Source organism: Astatotilapia calliptera, chromosome 6 (genome assembly GCF_900246225.1).
Source record: "Astatotilapia calliptera chromosome 6, fAstCal1.2, whole genome shotgun sequence".
Lineage (NCBI taxonomy): Eukaryota > Metazoa > Chordata > Actinopteri > Cichliformes > Cichlidae > Astatotilapia > Astatotilapia calliptera.
In genome coordinates, this window is record NC_039307.1 from 24177351 (window position 1) to 24191056 (window position 13706).

General features: G+C 40.1%; 1 protein-coding gene across 5 annotated transcripts; it reads right to left on the reverse strand.

The window, feature by feature from the left end:
* Window positions 1-2019: 2019 nt before the first annotated feature.
* On the reverse strand, window positions 2020-13419 carry psip1a (PC4 and SFRS1 interacting protein 1a). 5 transcript variants are annotated; one of them, XM_026171256.1, is made up of 17 exons: window positions 13061-13224; window positions 12617-12706; window positions 12408-12484; window positions 11916-12054; window positions 11445-11534; window positions 11001-11102; window positions 10001-10060; window positions 9803-9863; window positions 9436-9529; window positions 9055-9226; window positions 8874-8953; window positions 8720-8775; window positions 8462-8532; window positions 7835-7936; window positions 7542-7743; window positions 4806-4902; window positions 2020-2948 (listed from the first exon to the last, which is right to left on the reverse strand). In XM_026171256.1, the coding sequence occupies exons 2-17, from the start codon at window positions 12686-12688 to the stop codon at window positions 2918-2920; spliced, it is 1506 nt and encodes a 501-aa protein (XP_026027041.1). In that variant the 5' UTR covers window positions 12689-12706; window positions 13061-13224; the 3' UTR covers window positions 2020-2917. The 5 variants fall into 5 exon arrangements, with proteins under 5 accessions (XP_026027041.1, XP_026027040.1, XP_026027039.1 ...); XM_026171255.1 differs by lacking the exons at window positions 2020-2948; window positions 13061-13224 and adding exons at window positions 4507-4609; window positions 13351-13419; XM_026171254.1 differs by lacking the exon at window positions 2020-2948 and adding an exon at window positions 4507-4609 and having other exon boundaries at window positions 13153-13231.
* Between the last annotated feature and the right edge of the window lie 287 nt (window positions 13420-13706).

Below are 13706 nucleotides of genomic sequence, written 5' to 3' on the forward strand. Positions count from 1 at the left end.
ATTTTGATGTACTTCAAATCAATGAGGGTGACACGGAACAGAAACTCGACCTTAGTGAGATGACAATTTTAAAAGGCTGTCTATTTGTCACCTTTATACTGTACTGTGCAAAAGTCTTGAGCCGCCCCCCTTTTCTTTCTCATTTCCATTTGGTATTTTGTTTCCAGTTAGTCAAACTTTTTTTATTTTTCAAGTGGTCTTGAGCAAAGCTTTGTCCAGGCTTTGTGAAAGTGATTCAGTGTTCTCTGGGCTAGTCGTTGTACAGACTAGACCCCCGCCCCCACCTGAGTAGTCTGCATGAAGGATTTGCACCTTTTCACAATGGGTTTTTTTTTGCGTAAGTCCTAGTAAATCATTTTTGAGTATGTGTATGTGTATTATGTGTGATGCAATACGGCAGCGCTACTAAAGCAGTTAGTTATGGCATGGTAATTTATGGAATATGCTGTGAACTACATAACTAGCCAATTAAAGGCTAAAAGCAAAGTTGTCACCAAGTAATTAGAATACTGGTCATATTTTTGTGTATTGCTGCAGCTTTTCAAGTATTAACTTGGTGCGTTTGGCAACACCTGGGGGGGAAAAAATGGTAATATTAAGGCTGCCTGTTTATTTAAGGGAGAGGAAGAATACATTATAATTGTACATAATAATATCATAGATGATTAAATAGATTTTAGGTAGATGCTTGTGCATTCTTAAAGTCTTGAATTTTACTGAATATGACATCTCTAACAAGTTAATTTGTTCACATTTCCACATCTTAATTTTTAAGTGAAATGTTTTGGGTTTTTTTGTTTATACACTATATGCATATAAGGTAACCTCCTTTTGCATTATTTTTGTGTGCTGCATTTTTCTTTGTTTTAGCAAAAAGAGGAACAACGGTACCGGTATTTAAATCAACCTAGGATGATTTGTTTTAATTTTCACATGGCGTTACTGAGGTGATGCAAAGTGAAACATGCATTCTTTTTTTGCTAATGTGCTGGAAAAGCTTGAAAATGGACATTGAAAGTGCTTAAAAAGTGCTTGAATTTGATGCTGAAAAAGGTGTCGTAAGTCCTTAGAAAACAGACAAAAACTCCAGCACATACCTGATACAGAACCCGAGTGATGCATCTGGATTAAGGCTAATCTATTGTTCACTGAAACCATCAGAAATGGCCTCAGTGGAAAAGCAGCTGTCAAGAAGGCATCCTTAAGAGAAAAAGGTAGAGGTATGCTAAACTGCACAATAACTGGACTGAAATTCAGTGTCATGTACGTATCATGTACGGAGGTACATTGACGGAGGTAAGTCTTTCAGTAGGACAACCTGGACTGAAAAACAATGGAAAACTATCGGTCATGGATTGGCCTCCCCAGAGCCCAGACCTCAGAACTATTCCTGAAGACTACTTAAAGAAATTAGATAAATGCTTGCCTAAGAGAGTTCAGGCTTTGTTGAAGAATAAAGGTAACTAAACCTAAACTACTGACTTTAGGGTTGTTGGAATTTTAAGAACTTTTTGCCTTATATCCTCCTGAGAACTGAGGAAAAAACAATCTTCCCATTGAACTTTTTGTGATTTCCCTTCTCTGGAGCTAAAGGAGTCCACCCAAACACATGAGATATCAATGGAACACCCTGTATGTCCTCCATTTAGTACATCAGGACTTAGTAGGGTTGCTCAAATAAGTCAACAATGGGCTGGGAGGTCAGTTCCTTGATCCTTAATATACAAATTCTCATGACCATTGATTAAAGCCCAGATGAACAGAATCAATGTTTGGGGATTCTCAGGAGGATATACTATTCCTTCATGTATTTTTGTACACATGTGAATAAATCACTGCAGTTTTGTCCCATTTTTCTAGCAAAAATATTAAGAAATGAAGGATGGCTCAAGACTTTTACACAGTACTTCTAAGCTTTTGATGAAGCCTTTCGGCTTTGAGTGACTCTTACAAACACAAACACAGTCAAACACAATCAGCTAACACATCCATTGGTTTACCAAGAAAAAAAGCGCACAATCCAAGTTCAACATGTTTATTTGATTTTTCTTTTTTTAAATGGCAGCAACAGAACAACAATAACCGCTATGGTTAAACAGGCAAAAAGAAAAAATCTAAGAAAAATCCAGATGACAGAAAGTGGACTAATCTTTGTTTAATATTATCACACAATATCTGTGCTATCAGCTTTAAAAACTACAGTTGTACTACAGCTACCACTTTGTTATTGGATGCTGAAACAGGTCATCAGACAGGCACAAAAATACTCTTATTTACATCTATGTAAAAAACAAAAAAAGAAAAACCTAAAACAGGCGCTGACTAGAAATTAAAGCATTTTCTTGGCTAGAAACTTTGGCAATCTCCACAATTATGTTTTCGTGCATCTGAAGTGGACATGTATGAAACACGCTTTACAGAGTTAACACATCTACTGCTATTAGACATTTTCAAGGTGCTTCTACCTACAGATAATCGTCTGTATTTCCCATAACTGAGGCTAAGATCCACCTGTCGAATCAGTAAATGCTCCAACAATCAAAACCATCTCCACCAGCTGAACCCCCCACCCCCACCAGATGGTTCCCGCACTAACTCTCTCCCATCCTCGTTAAAGTTTGACAAACTCAAGGTTGCAGATTTACAAGTCGTGTCACTACTCAAACAGATGCATCTAAGCAGAAGGTGTCTAGAAGTTAAAGATTACAGACAGCATAAAAATAAAATATATGCACTCAGTCGCGATCCTGGAGTTGGGCTGATGAAAGCTTTCAGCAGCAGCAATGCAGAAAAACAACAACAAATCAATTAAACTGGTAACCAGTGGTTGTCATCAGTCACAAACTGGGCACGAGATCTCACGTGATCAGCCCAGTTTTACAGCAGCAAATCTCCCTTCTTCAGGCCTGCAAGACACTCAAGTGGACTCCTCCTGAGTTTTCGGGGCACTACAGTCCAAAATAAAGAATAAAGGGATAAAGGTTAAAACAGTTCATTAAAAAATAGTGAGGATAAAGTCTTGATATTTTATATTTACTCATTTATTTTTAGTAAAAATCCTTGGAAGACCAAACGTTATCCTTCTAACATGTATGGCTCATGTAGCACTTGTGCACAATCAATGGAAACTAAAATCATCAACCCTTGTGAAGGCTAGATTCAAAATCATACATGTGCCTGGGGATGCTGTTTGTTGTTTCTTCTCTCAAACACCATCATAAAGTTCGCGGATGACACCACAGTGGTTGGACTCATCTCAAGGGGGGATGAGTCGGACTACAGAGATGAGGTCAACAGACTGACTGAGTGGTGTTCAGTTAACAACCTCCAACTGAACACCACGAAAACTAAAGAACTTATCTTGGACTTCAGGAAGGGCAGAGCAGACCCGGCCCCACTTTACATTCACGGGAACTGTGCGGAGAGGGTACACTCCATGAGGTTTCTGGGCGTGCAGATCTCTGATGACCTCTCCTGGACTGCAAATACTACGGCGGTGGTTAAAAAGGCCCAGCAGCGTCTCCACTTTCTGAGAGTGCTCAGGAGGAACAACCTGGAGGAGAGGCTGCTGGTGACATTTTACAGAGCCACCATAGAGAGCATCCTAACGTACGGCATAACAACATGGTATGCAGGGTGCTCAGCTGCGAACAGGAAAGTACTGCAGAGGGTCATCAACACAGCCCAGAAGATCACTGGCTGCTCTCTGCCCAGCCTGGAGGTCACTGCAAACTCTCGGTACCTCAGCAGAGCTGGCAATATCATCAAGGACCACTCTCACCCCAGCAACCAACTGTTTGAACTATTACCGTCAGGCCGACGGTACAGGTCACATAAAACCAGGACAAACAGATTCAGGGATAGCTTCTTTCCCAGAGCTACCACCGTAGTAAATAAGCACAAAAACAATTGAACCTATTCCATACCGTCACTGTCATTATATTATGCTGCTATTCATACTGTCATTATATTAATGCTGCTATCCTGTATATATTGTACATACTATTGTCTGAGTACTTACGATTGTTTTTTTGTACTTTTTATATTTTACATTTATATTTATTATTGAAACTTGCACCAAGGGAGTGGCACTCCAATTTCGTTGTACTCTGTACAATGACAATAAAGGCTATTCTATTCTATTTTCCAGTGCACCTGTATTTAATTTGCACCAAAGCAGATGAAATCACAGTGCTTGATCCTTCCTAACTGGACAGACTGAAATCCCTGCAGTTTAACTGACTCTGTGTTAGACTGTGATGATCAAGAGCTACAGTGTATTTGAGAAACTGAATTTCAATGTTATATTTTACTAATGCTCTTTATTTAAAAAAACAAAAACAAAACAGAAACATAGGAACAGAAGTTCCAGTCCCCTTTAACATCAAATCTCTTAAATATTTGAATGCATTTTCAAATGCCTACTTTAAGTCATGAGCAGGAGGCAAGGGCCTTGATTCTGTTAATGGAAGTAAGAAAACTTTATCAAATCAGCACATAACAAAATAAGCTCTAAAGGCTTTATTTCCTTCATTGATTTTGTGACTTGTATGAACCTCAAAGATGAGGTGGGAGTGGGCAGGTATCACACAGCACCTTCCAGGATGACCTTTTGTATAATAGACCAAGAGGGGGAAAAAGTTAACAACCCACATGTGTGGCACTGCCCTGAAAACTATGTATACATTATGAATTGGAGTTATATAACCAGCACTAATGGGTTCAACTGATTTACACTGACAGTTTCTGTTGAGGCCATCAAGCATGCAGGAGGATCACAATCAAGCTTGTGTTCTCAAAGCTACCTTTGATTCTCTCCTGCTGAAGCATCTTCGGGAAGCCTCTCTCTCTCCATCTCCTGCTTCTTCTCGTCGGGGCCGACATCACCATTTGTCACTTTGTCTGTTCGGCAGAGACGCACAGGCTGAGTCAAACAGAGTCATCGCTGCACAACCTGAGCCATGACAGGAGCATGTGATGGCACATGACCGGTCAGGATCTTACAAAAATAAATACGATTTTCTATCCATTTGACATGCTATGCACTTTAAAAAAAAGACCTTTCATAAAAGGCACACATTTTGATAGTAGTACTGTATTTTCAAGCAAGGATGCGGTAATTAAGGTTAGTTTTTCTGGAAAGGATGCAAACCACACTGATCCTGTGATGTCCCCCTGGGAAGGGGAGAAGAAGCTGATAGCAGAGGATCACTGTTTCTGTTTACTGGTATTTATAAGTGTGTTAGAAGTTCAAAATGAATTTAAAATAATGAGCAGAAAGTCCTAGATGCAACTTTATCCCATTTCTGTTACTGTATTCCCTTGCAGTCATCAAAATAGCTTATAGGTATCTTATTTCCATATACCAGTTACCATCATCACTAGCTTGTGCCCAGGGCTCAGTCACGCTCTTAAAGGCTGAATATGTAGTAAGCGCAAACCTTCTGCTTAACGTAATGGAAAGAGATCTGTGTTGCCTTAACTGACAGAAAACTGACATTTTCTGTTATTTCTGCCATTTCCACACAATTTGATAAAAACTTTCTCCTACTCACCGTTATAAGAATAAAATCCATCAGACAACATACTGTATATAAAGGATGGATGCAGCTACCATGACTACACCTACTGGTTAGTGACATTGTCTTGAGAAACCCTGATCTGAGTTCTTTAGCCTTTGCCATCTTAGTGTTTTAAAAGCATATGTCACAAGTATCTGAGGGACACTGCACACTCTCCAACTAGCAATCTTGTTTCATTCTTGTTCTAAAGTTCAGTGGGGGACCATAATTTCCTAAATGACTGTCACATTGTAATAAACAAGATTCCAAACCAGGGACTAAAATCATCTCATCGGGGCAGTCATTAGTCATTGAGAATGGGAGGCGAGGGTTGTTTTCCTTGAAGCCAGAGGACTCGGCTCCTGGTGGCCAGCAAATGCAGGTTTAAGGCACCTGCACAGAGACTTCACTTTTCAGACCTAGAAGTTATGCAGACCTTTTACATACCATCTGTATCAACCCATAATAAATGTGCATTACTTTCTGTAGAAACATGCTTTTTAGCATCTGTGCCTGTTTGCCAGTCTGGCATATTTTGGTAAATGAAAACAGGTCAAAATATCTTCATATCACTCTGTAACTTTATCATTGTATGCACTGCACCTCTGTTTAGGAATCAGTGATGTTCTTGATTTATTGTGAAATGTTCCATCCAGGAGCTGTGTGTGGTGCTCCGCAGCAGGGAAACAGATCTGCATCATCAGTCCTAAAGAATCATTACAATCCTGCAAATCACTGGATGGAGAGCAGCCATCATATTGGGCTATTTGGCTCGACTTGACTCGGTTTTGGTCGTTTTTCATGACAACCGAGCACCACCTAATATCCGTGGGGTTGTTATATCAGCTGACAGTCCCGTGATGTCATTTGCAAGAACGCCAAAACAAAGGGGGACGTCAAGGCGATGGTATACCGGCTGCTCAGTTTATGGCTTTTTGTCAGACTCGAGGACCACAGTGGTGTTTTTTTATGACACCATTTCCCCTCATGTTGATTTTCATGTGGGAGAAACTCTTGTGATTTATTGAGTAATTTATTGAGTTGACTAGCCAATCAGTGGTGTGCAGTCTGTTGACATCACATTTTCAGATCACTGTGAACTCTGGCTGAGTAGGTAGTAAAAAAGTGCCTGGTAGCAGGTACTATCACCTACTGGAAAACGCCCCGAAAAACCAAGTCGAGGCGTGCATGGATAAGACCTCCAATTAAGGTAAACTTTTATTGGCACCAGTCAAGTGGAAAACCTCTCTCACTGAGCTCACATGCTGCAGTTATACCAGCTTTAATACCAATGTCTGCATTGACAGTTAATGTGGTGAGGAGCTGTTAAACCACAGTGAGTCGTTGACTCTTTGACTCACTCATAAACCTTTGATCGGCTCCCCTGAACTACAAAGACAGAACCCTAAATAACTGACACCTCAGGCAGATTTTCTAATACAATGTCAGTGGCATAATACAGGAAAAAATATACAAGCTCCAAGGACCATATATAAAGCTTCCAAGTACAAGGAGCTGCTGGTGTCAAAGTTCTTAGAATTATATTTCAACAGAATCCCTCAAGATTAAGATTATAATCTGATAAAGATCAAAGTTATTCACAAAACACATACCCCTTATGAAAGCTCTTAGATAAAATGGTAGTTCTTAAACAGAGCACAAAAGTAAGAGAAATATGCTCCAAGGGAAGACAGTTAGTGAAATGTTAGATCATGTATTGATAATGTTTGTGGTCTATCTTAAAAAGCTGTGCTCATCTCCCACCCAGCACAACAAGGCTAAAATACAAAAATGAAACACACACAACCATGGTAGCATTCACAAAGTCCAGGAATGGCTGCAATCACAACATAATAAGATTGTCTCTGCTTTGATGCAACATTTTTGCAAAATACATTTTGCAAGTGTCCAAAATATATAGGCCCATGCATGCTAAACAGCTACTGTAAAGGTAGAAAGAAAGAATGTGATGATCTGTACCCGAATTATTTTCTTTGGCTTGTTCAACCCTCTTCAGCGCTCCTTTCTTTGCTTCTTCGTGCTGCCGTTGTTCAGCTAAAGATTTGTTCAGCACCTGGCTGAGCACACAGTCACCCTCTCCAACCAGAAACATGCTCTTAAACTTATTGTACAACATGGTGGCCTTGTCCATGATATCCTGGCTTGCTTTGAATCTGCGAATCTAGGACATGAACAAATAAGGAAGGCATTACCACTCATGAAATAACGCTGATGCAGAATGCATCCAAAATAAGACTCCTTCATGCTGTTACCTTTTTGAGCGTGGCGATGAGTTCGCTGTGTTTCTGCAGATGCTGGGTTGTGACCTGAAGGGCACCAATCTCATCTAATGCATCCAGACACTTCTTCACATCCTAGTGACAAGAGACAGGGAAAAATACAGATCACATGGAAAAAATACAGATTTTTAGAAGATACACCTATGGTATCAATTTGAGGTGATGCCAATACCACATCAGCATTATAATGAGGGGTAAAAATAGGAGGAAAAATGCCAGTTATGTTTTCCCACAGCCCAGTTAAAACTGAGTGAACTAAAGTAAAAGCTCATGTGCAGATCTGAGCCCCGACGGACTGAATAATGCAAGGAGCGCATTAACAAGGATGGAGTAGCAGGCTTATTCTTAACCTTAAGGTACCCACATAAGAGTCCAAGCATTCTGGCATAATTTAAACAGGGCAATAAAACCACAATGAGAAAAGTATGCGTCTATGGGTAAATACTATTTTAGTCTTTGATGGATCCTTTAGATGAAGCATTGACGGGTTTAACACCTTTTGTCTTCATCAGCTCAGTGCAGGAGAACACTGATTCATAAAGTTGTCAGAAGAGAAATGTGGACTGAGTAACATGTAAGATTTGAGTGATGTGAACTTACAGGGTTGTCAATTTTCAGTGAAATTTTGATTTCACTGTGCAGTCTCTGCAGTTTCAAGTCAGTTGACATTTCTAAGTGAAGAAAGAAAAGGGAAGAAAACATGATTATTCTTAAATAACTACTTTTAAAAAACTTTACTGAAATATAAATAAAAAATATTTTGATTGGTCACTAAAATCTTTTTGCACCTACAATTGACTTTTAGCTTGCCACAAAAATATGAATATATATGTTTTTTGTTTTGACCGCCAAAATTACCTTTTTTCTTGGCTCCTGTCCTCTCTTCATTTTTCTTCTCTTCATCTCTACCTGGTCTACGAGATAGCAATAAATGCAACATGTCATAACTCTATCCAGGATTACATTTTATCATTTGCTCTGAGCTTCTGATGACTACTGTGTATAAACGTACTCTCTCAATTCATCAGCTTTCCGCCGCCGCACATCTTTGTCCACATCTGCATTTTGCTGTTTCTTTCTGCCTTTATTTTTCTGAGATTAAGAGAGATTAAGGTACTCAAAAGCATGTTTTTATGACACCTCTTTCAGAAACAATGATGGCAGTGGGAGAGTCTAATTGCATAGATACTTGCCTCTTCATCGTCAGAGCCAGAGGAACTGTCATCCTTGGACTTCTTCTTCTTAGCTTCAGGCTCCTTTACTTCTGTGTCCTTTCCTTCCTTCTTCCTCCTCTTCTCTTCCTCTCCACTTTGGGTCTTGTCCTCTGTTGTCCTCTTTCGCTTTTTGTCTGACTCTCCAATCTCCCTAAATAAAAAAGAAAGAGAAAAATGCCGTTTTTATACTGCTGGGCCGATTTGGCTTTTAACATTCCAGTGAAATCGGGGTTTCAGGATCTGGCCCTTATGCAGGCTGAAGAGCATCAAAGAGCCACTGCAGAAACTGTGCAAAGAAAGCATGAAGCTTCTGTGTCTGCGTGAATTTTGTACGGTGTCTGTTGATAATCATGTAGTTACATTTCACTGCCGGAGCCTTGCTGTTCCTGCTGCTGAAGCAAAAGCAACTTCTCACTCTTGGGCTTCCTGCCTCTTCGCTTAGGGCCTTCTCCACCTAATCACATGAATGGAGACACACAGACGCACGATTCATTTTGATCATATGCAGAAGTTATGAAGGACAGCTGTCCAGTCCTATAATAATGCATTGTTAACAGTTGCCAGTAACTTTAATGTATATATCATACAGGCTACAAGCTGTAATGGGTATATTCCCACCTCGTTCCTGTGTATTAGATGTATTGTCATGAATATGAGCTTCTGATTTATTAACTTCTCATTGCTCCTACGTGATTATCATACCAGCACCACAAAACAAACAGCCTACCGGTGGGACTAACAGGACTTGCTGGTACATCATCTTTGTCATTCTCCTGGTCAGCATCACTCTGAAATTCAGGAAGAAATAAAATAATTTAAAAACAAAGTACTAAAGACCAATTAATAAACAAAAACAAAAAAAACTATAATTTATTGTTATTATACTTTTTCTTTTAAACTAAACAAATTAATAGCCAGTGCCAACCTTTTTCTTTCTTCCTCGCTTGGGTTTAGGTACATCTGGTGATTCTTTCTGAGCAGAGTCCTAAAATTATTGACACATCCAGTTATTTTAATCAGAACGCACATCAAATTTGAGCTTTCTTTGTTATCTCATTAACATAAGAAGGAAAGCTGTAGCAGTAAGAGAATGAGCAGGTAAATGTCCTCCCCGATTTAAAAAAAAAAGAAAGCATCAATCTGTCTTTGACTTTGGTGGTGGTTGTGATGGTAGTGGGGGAGGGGGTGTCAGTGGCACCATCTAGGGTATACCTGAAATACTACACTCTGTTGGGGTATGAAAACTTCAGTATGAATCAGTATTTATTAAAGAAATAGGACAACTTGTGAGCAGTCACAGCAGGAAGAATGTCATAGTAAAATAATGTATTTTAATTTAATTTAATTATGAGTCCTGACTTACCTTTCTCCAAGGTACACAGAAAGCCATGCAAAATAAAATACCATTAACTGATTGAAAACAGTACTTGTGCATTATATGGATAGGAAAAAGCAGGAAATGCAAAGCGCTGCAGCAGGACGTCAGAGGTGGAAAGAGACGAAGAAGAAATTACACTTTTGTGTTTTCTTTATAGCCGCACACAGAACTGGGTCTTGAATGAAGACAGATTAGATCTACAGCCATTTCCACTGGTAGCTTTGACCTTACCTGAGCTTATTATTATTATTATTTCATCTAGTGAAAACAAACAGACTGCTTTCTTAGAAACCTATCAGTTTCTAAATCAGCGATCACCTCAAAATCATTAAAAACAGCAAAACCCACACCAGGCTCTCCAATCGAAACGTCCAGCACCGGGGAAGTTTTGTGGCCAACGACAAGAATTTTGAGTCAAACAGGAAAACAAACAAACAAACCAAAAACTCGACCAATTAAATAAAAGCACCAGGTGTCACATGCTTTTCCCAAGGAGAACAGAATAACCTGCACCGCTTTAGGGCGTCACAACATGCAAAGTACGTACATCCTGGTCCTGATGACCCTGCTCAGAGATCAGAGACCCTTCCTCCTCCTCCTCCTCCTCCTCCTCATTCTCATTCTCCTGCTCAGCCTCACTTCCTGGAACCTGAATGCACCCAAGACACAGCATAGGACGCAGCGTGGTGGGGTGAACGAGTCTTAAAAGGGAGAAAAGTTAGCGAGTATTCTTCTGCTGCACACACACACAACTGTTGGCATAAAAGCCTCTGAAGCAGTTATCAAAGAATAGCAAATAATCTGTGAAGCTTTGGCTGCAGTCATATGGTTTTCATCATAAAGAAGGCAAGAGGAAGACTTGAGGGCTAGCAAAAAAACAAATAAATAAACAAAAGGATAGAAGCTGGTGACACAGGGACAAACGAGCAGAAGGTGAGTGCAGTGAAGTGAAATACAGTCTGCAGAGGGGGATCTGAAGAGAAAAACTTACTTTGGCTTTGATCACCTTGTCATCTGCATCCTCTTCTCCTTCTGGACTGCTGTCTGAATCCTTCTCACCAAAAGACTGAGGGGGAACCGGCTTCAAATACAAACAAAAAGGAATTTGGTTAAATTAAACTGGGCAAAAGAAACACAAGACGAACAGGGCTCAGAAGTAGCTGTGCACATTCAGTAATGTCAGATGATCCGAACAGGGCGGCAGGAAACAGGTAATTTCTTTGAAGTTAAACAAATATGACCCAAACTATTCCTGTAAACAAACCATACTTGAGTTTTTAGGTAGCTAAAGGCTAAATGCTCTGAATGCAAACTGGTGCCCACTTATGTTTGTCAGCAAAACAGAAAGCCGGGCAACAAGTTTTATAATGTATATTCAATCCCAATGCCCTGATGTCTGCAGGACAAATACTGGGACAGGTTTTGGAGAAGACAAAAAAGAAAAGAAAAGAGGAGGATATACCTTGGGTGCAGTAAGCTCCACTTTTGGGTTGTTCTCAATCTCCCACAATCCTTCATTGAATCCTTTTCTCTTGTTAGGCTTGGCATACTTCTCTTTGTTAGGGAGGTATGGAAAAATGTCTTTGGGGCCAAGAAATGCACTGCAGAAAAAGATGTTTGTATATTTAATACTTTTTTTGCTGTGTAGTATAAAGTCCGGTAAGTACATGCACTGCTAGGACTGACAGGTCTCTAAAAATTTTTTAAAAAAATAACAAAATGTACTTCCATAACCACTGAAGTCACCTTCCGGTCATTCCAATGACTCATAAATACAATGAAAATGTCACATGTATCCTTCTACAGTTTTGAGTCAGCCTCATGTGAAACCTCTGTAAAGATCTTCAACAAGTTTACCCAGTTGAATCTCTTCAGATCACTCAGACCAAATGAAACATGCAGAACACCGTAAGTACATCAAACTGAAGGAGGTGTCAAGCTGCCTGTTACTAACGTTTCATGGGTGCCAAAGAAGAAAATAGGAAACTTGACGTTGGATGGCTTCACTGCACCATCGGGTACTTCATCGATCTGGCAAAGACATAAGAAAAAGCAGGTGTTTGCTTACAGCTGTAAATGGTAGTGGCTTATTTGCCTGGGTGCTTGTTTGCACACGATCTGCCTTATTTGTATGTCTTTCCACAATATAAGCATCGCACTTACTCTTGCAGGCCAGTGTGGATAACCCTTCATCTTGGCAAAAATCAGATCGCCAGGTTTCCAATCTCGAGTCATGTTGGACGTATCACCAAGCTGGAAAAATCAGTAAATTTAATCTTGCATCAATATAATGTACCACATTGTGATGCGTCTTCTCACCAATGGGAAACCCTCATTCAATGCCCCTCCCCTAACCACAACCAACATCCTCTGGAGTCCGGAGTTCATTCAAATATGACAGTCACGTTTGCTGTGATAAAACAGCCGTATATTATATGGATTTGTTTGATGTGTTCATGCTAATCTTATCACTGGCTAAAACAAGTGAAAGCCCGGTGTATTAACACGCGCGAGCGATGCAAGCAAAGCGAAACGCTTCGTCAACAAACACACACGCTAGCTAGCGTTTAGCCATTAATTGCTAACAAAACAGCTTCTTCCACTGACCTCTAGCGTTTAGAGACTTCCGCGGGGAAGCAGGCTATTTGCTGCGGTTCGAAAAATCGATAGTATATCAGAATTGTTAATAAGAAAACAACCTGCTCTTTTCCTTTTCCGCACACTCGGATGCACGTTTTCCGCTCCCGCGCAGGACGTCAATAGACTGTACCAATACAGTGCAGTTCGGGGGGAGTCGATTTTAATTAAAAGCCACTACCTGGGTTTTTCTCTGTGTATCAAATGGAGCTCAACCCATTACAATAATTAAATAAACGCCAAATGCTTGTGATGATTACCTGGAGTCTTGTGCAGCATGTATTTGAGGGGTAATAACGCTAGTACCCAGTTGGGATGGATGCAGCTTTAGTAGGCGTTAACGTCTGCGCATGCGCTTTTATATAAAAGCTTAAACCGATAAGCGCTGACGCTCAAAGTTGTAACTATGGAAACTTATAAGGGTCGGACTAAGGAAAGATACAAGAATTCTAAACATTTACATTCAGTGTTAATTCTGATCCAACAGTCTGATCGCTCAGTACATGTTCCTGGGACATGAGAGTCAGAGTGGGAGGTCGGCAGCTGGTCCTGATGCTGCGGATGCCATCTATCTCTCATACAGGATGGCATATTTTAATCTTATTTTTAATGCAAT

Bases quoted from the DNA above. Each gene is read 5' to 3' on its own strand.
- psip1a (XM_026171255.1), bottom strand. From the start codon at position 12,688: ATGACTCGAGATTGGAAACCTGGCGATCTGATTTTTGCCAAGATGAAG. The intron at 7,937-8,461 runs GTAAGTTCACAT...TCTTGTCACTAG, and splicing joins CACTGAAAATTGACAACCCT to GATGTGAAGAAGTGTCTGGA. The intron at 7,744-7,834 runs GTAACAGCATGA...TTCATGTCCTAG, and splicing joins TCATCGCCACGCTCAAAAAG to ATTCGCAGATTCAAAGCAAG.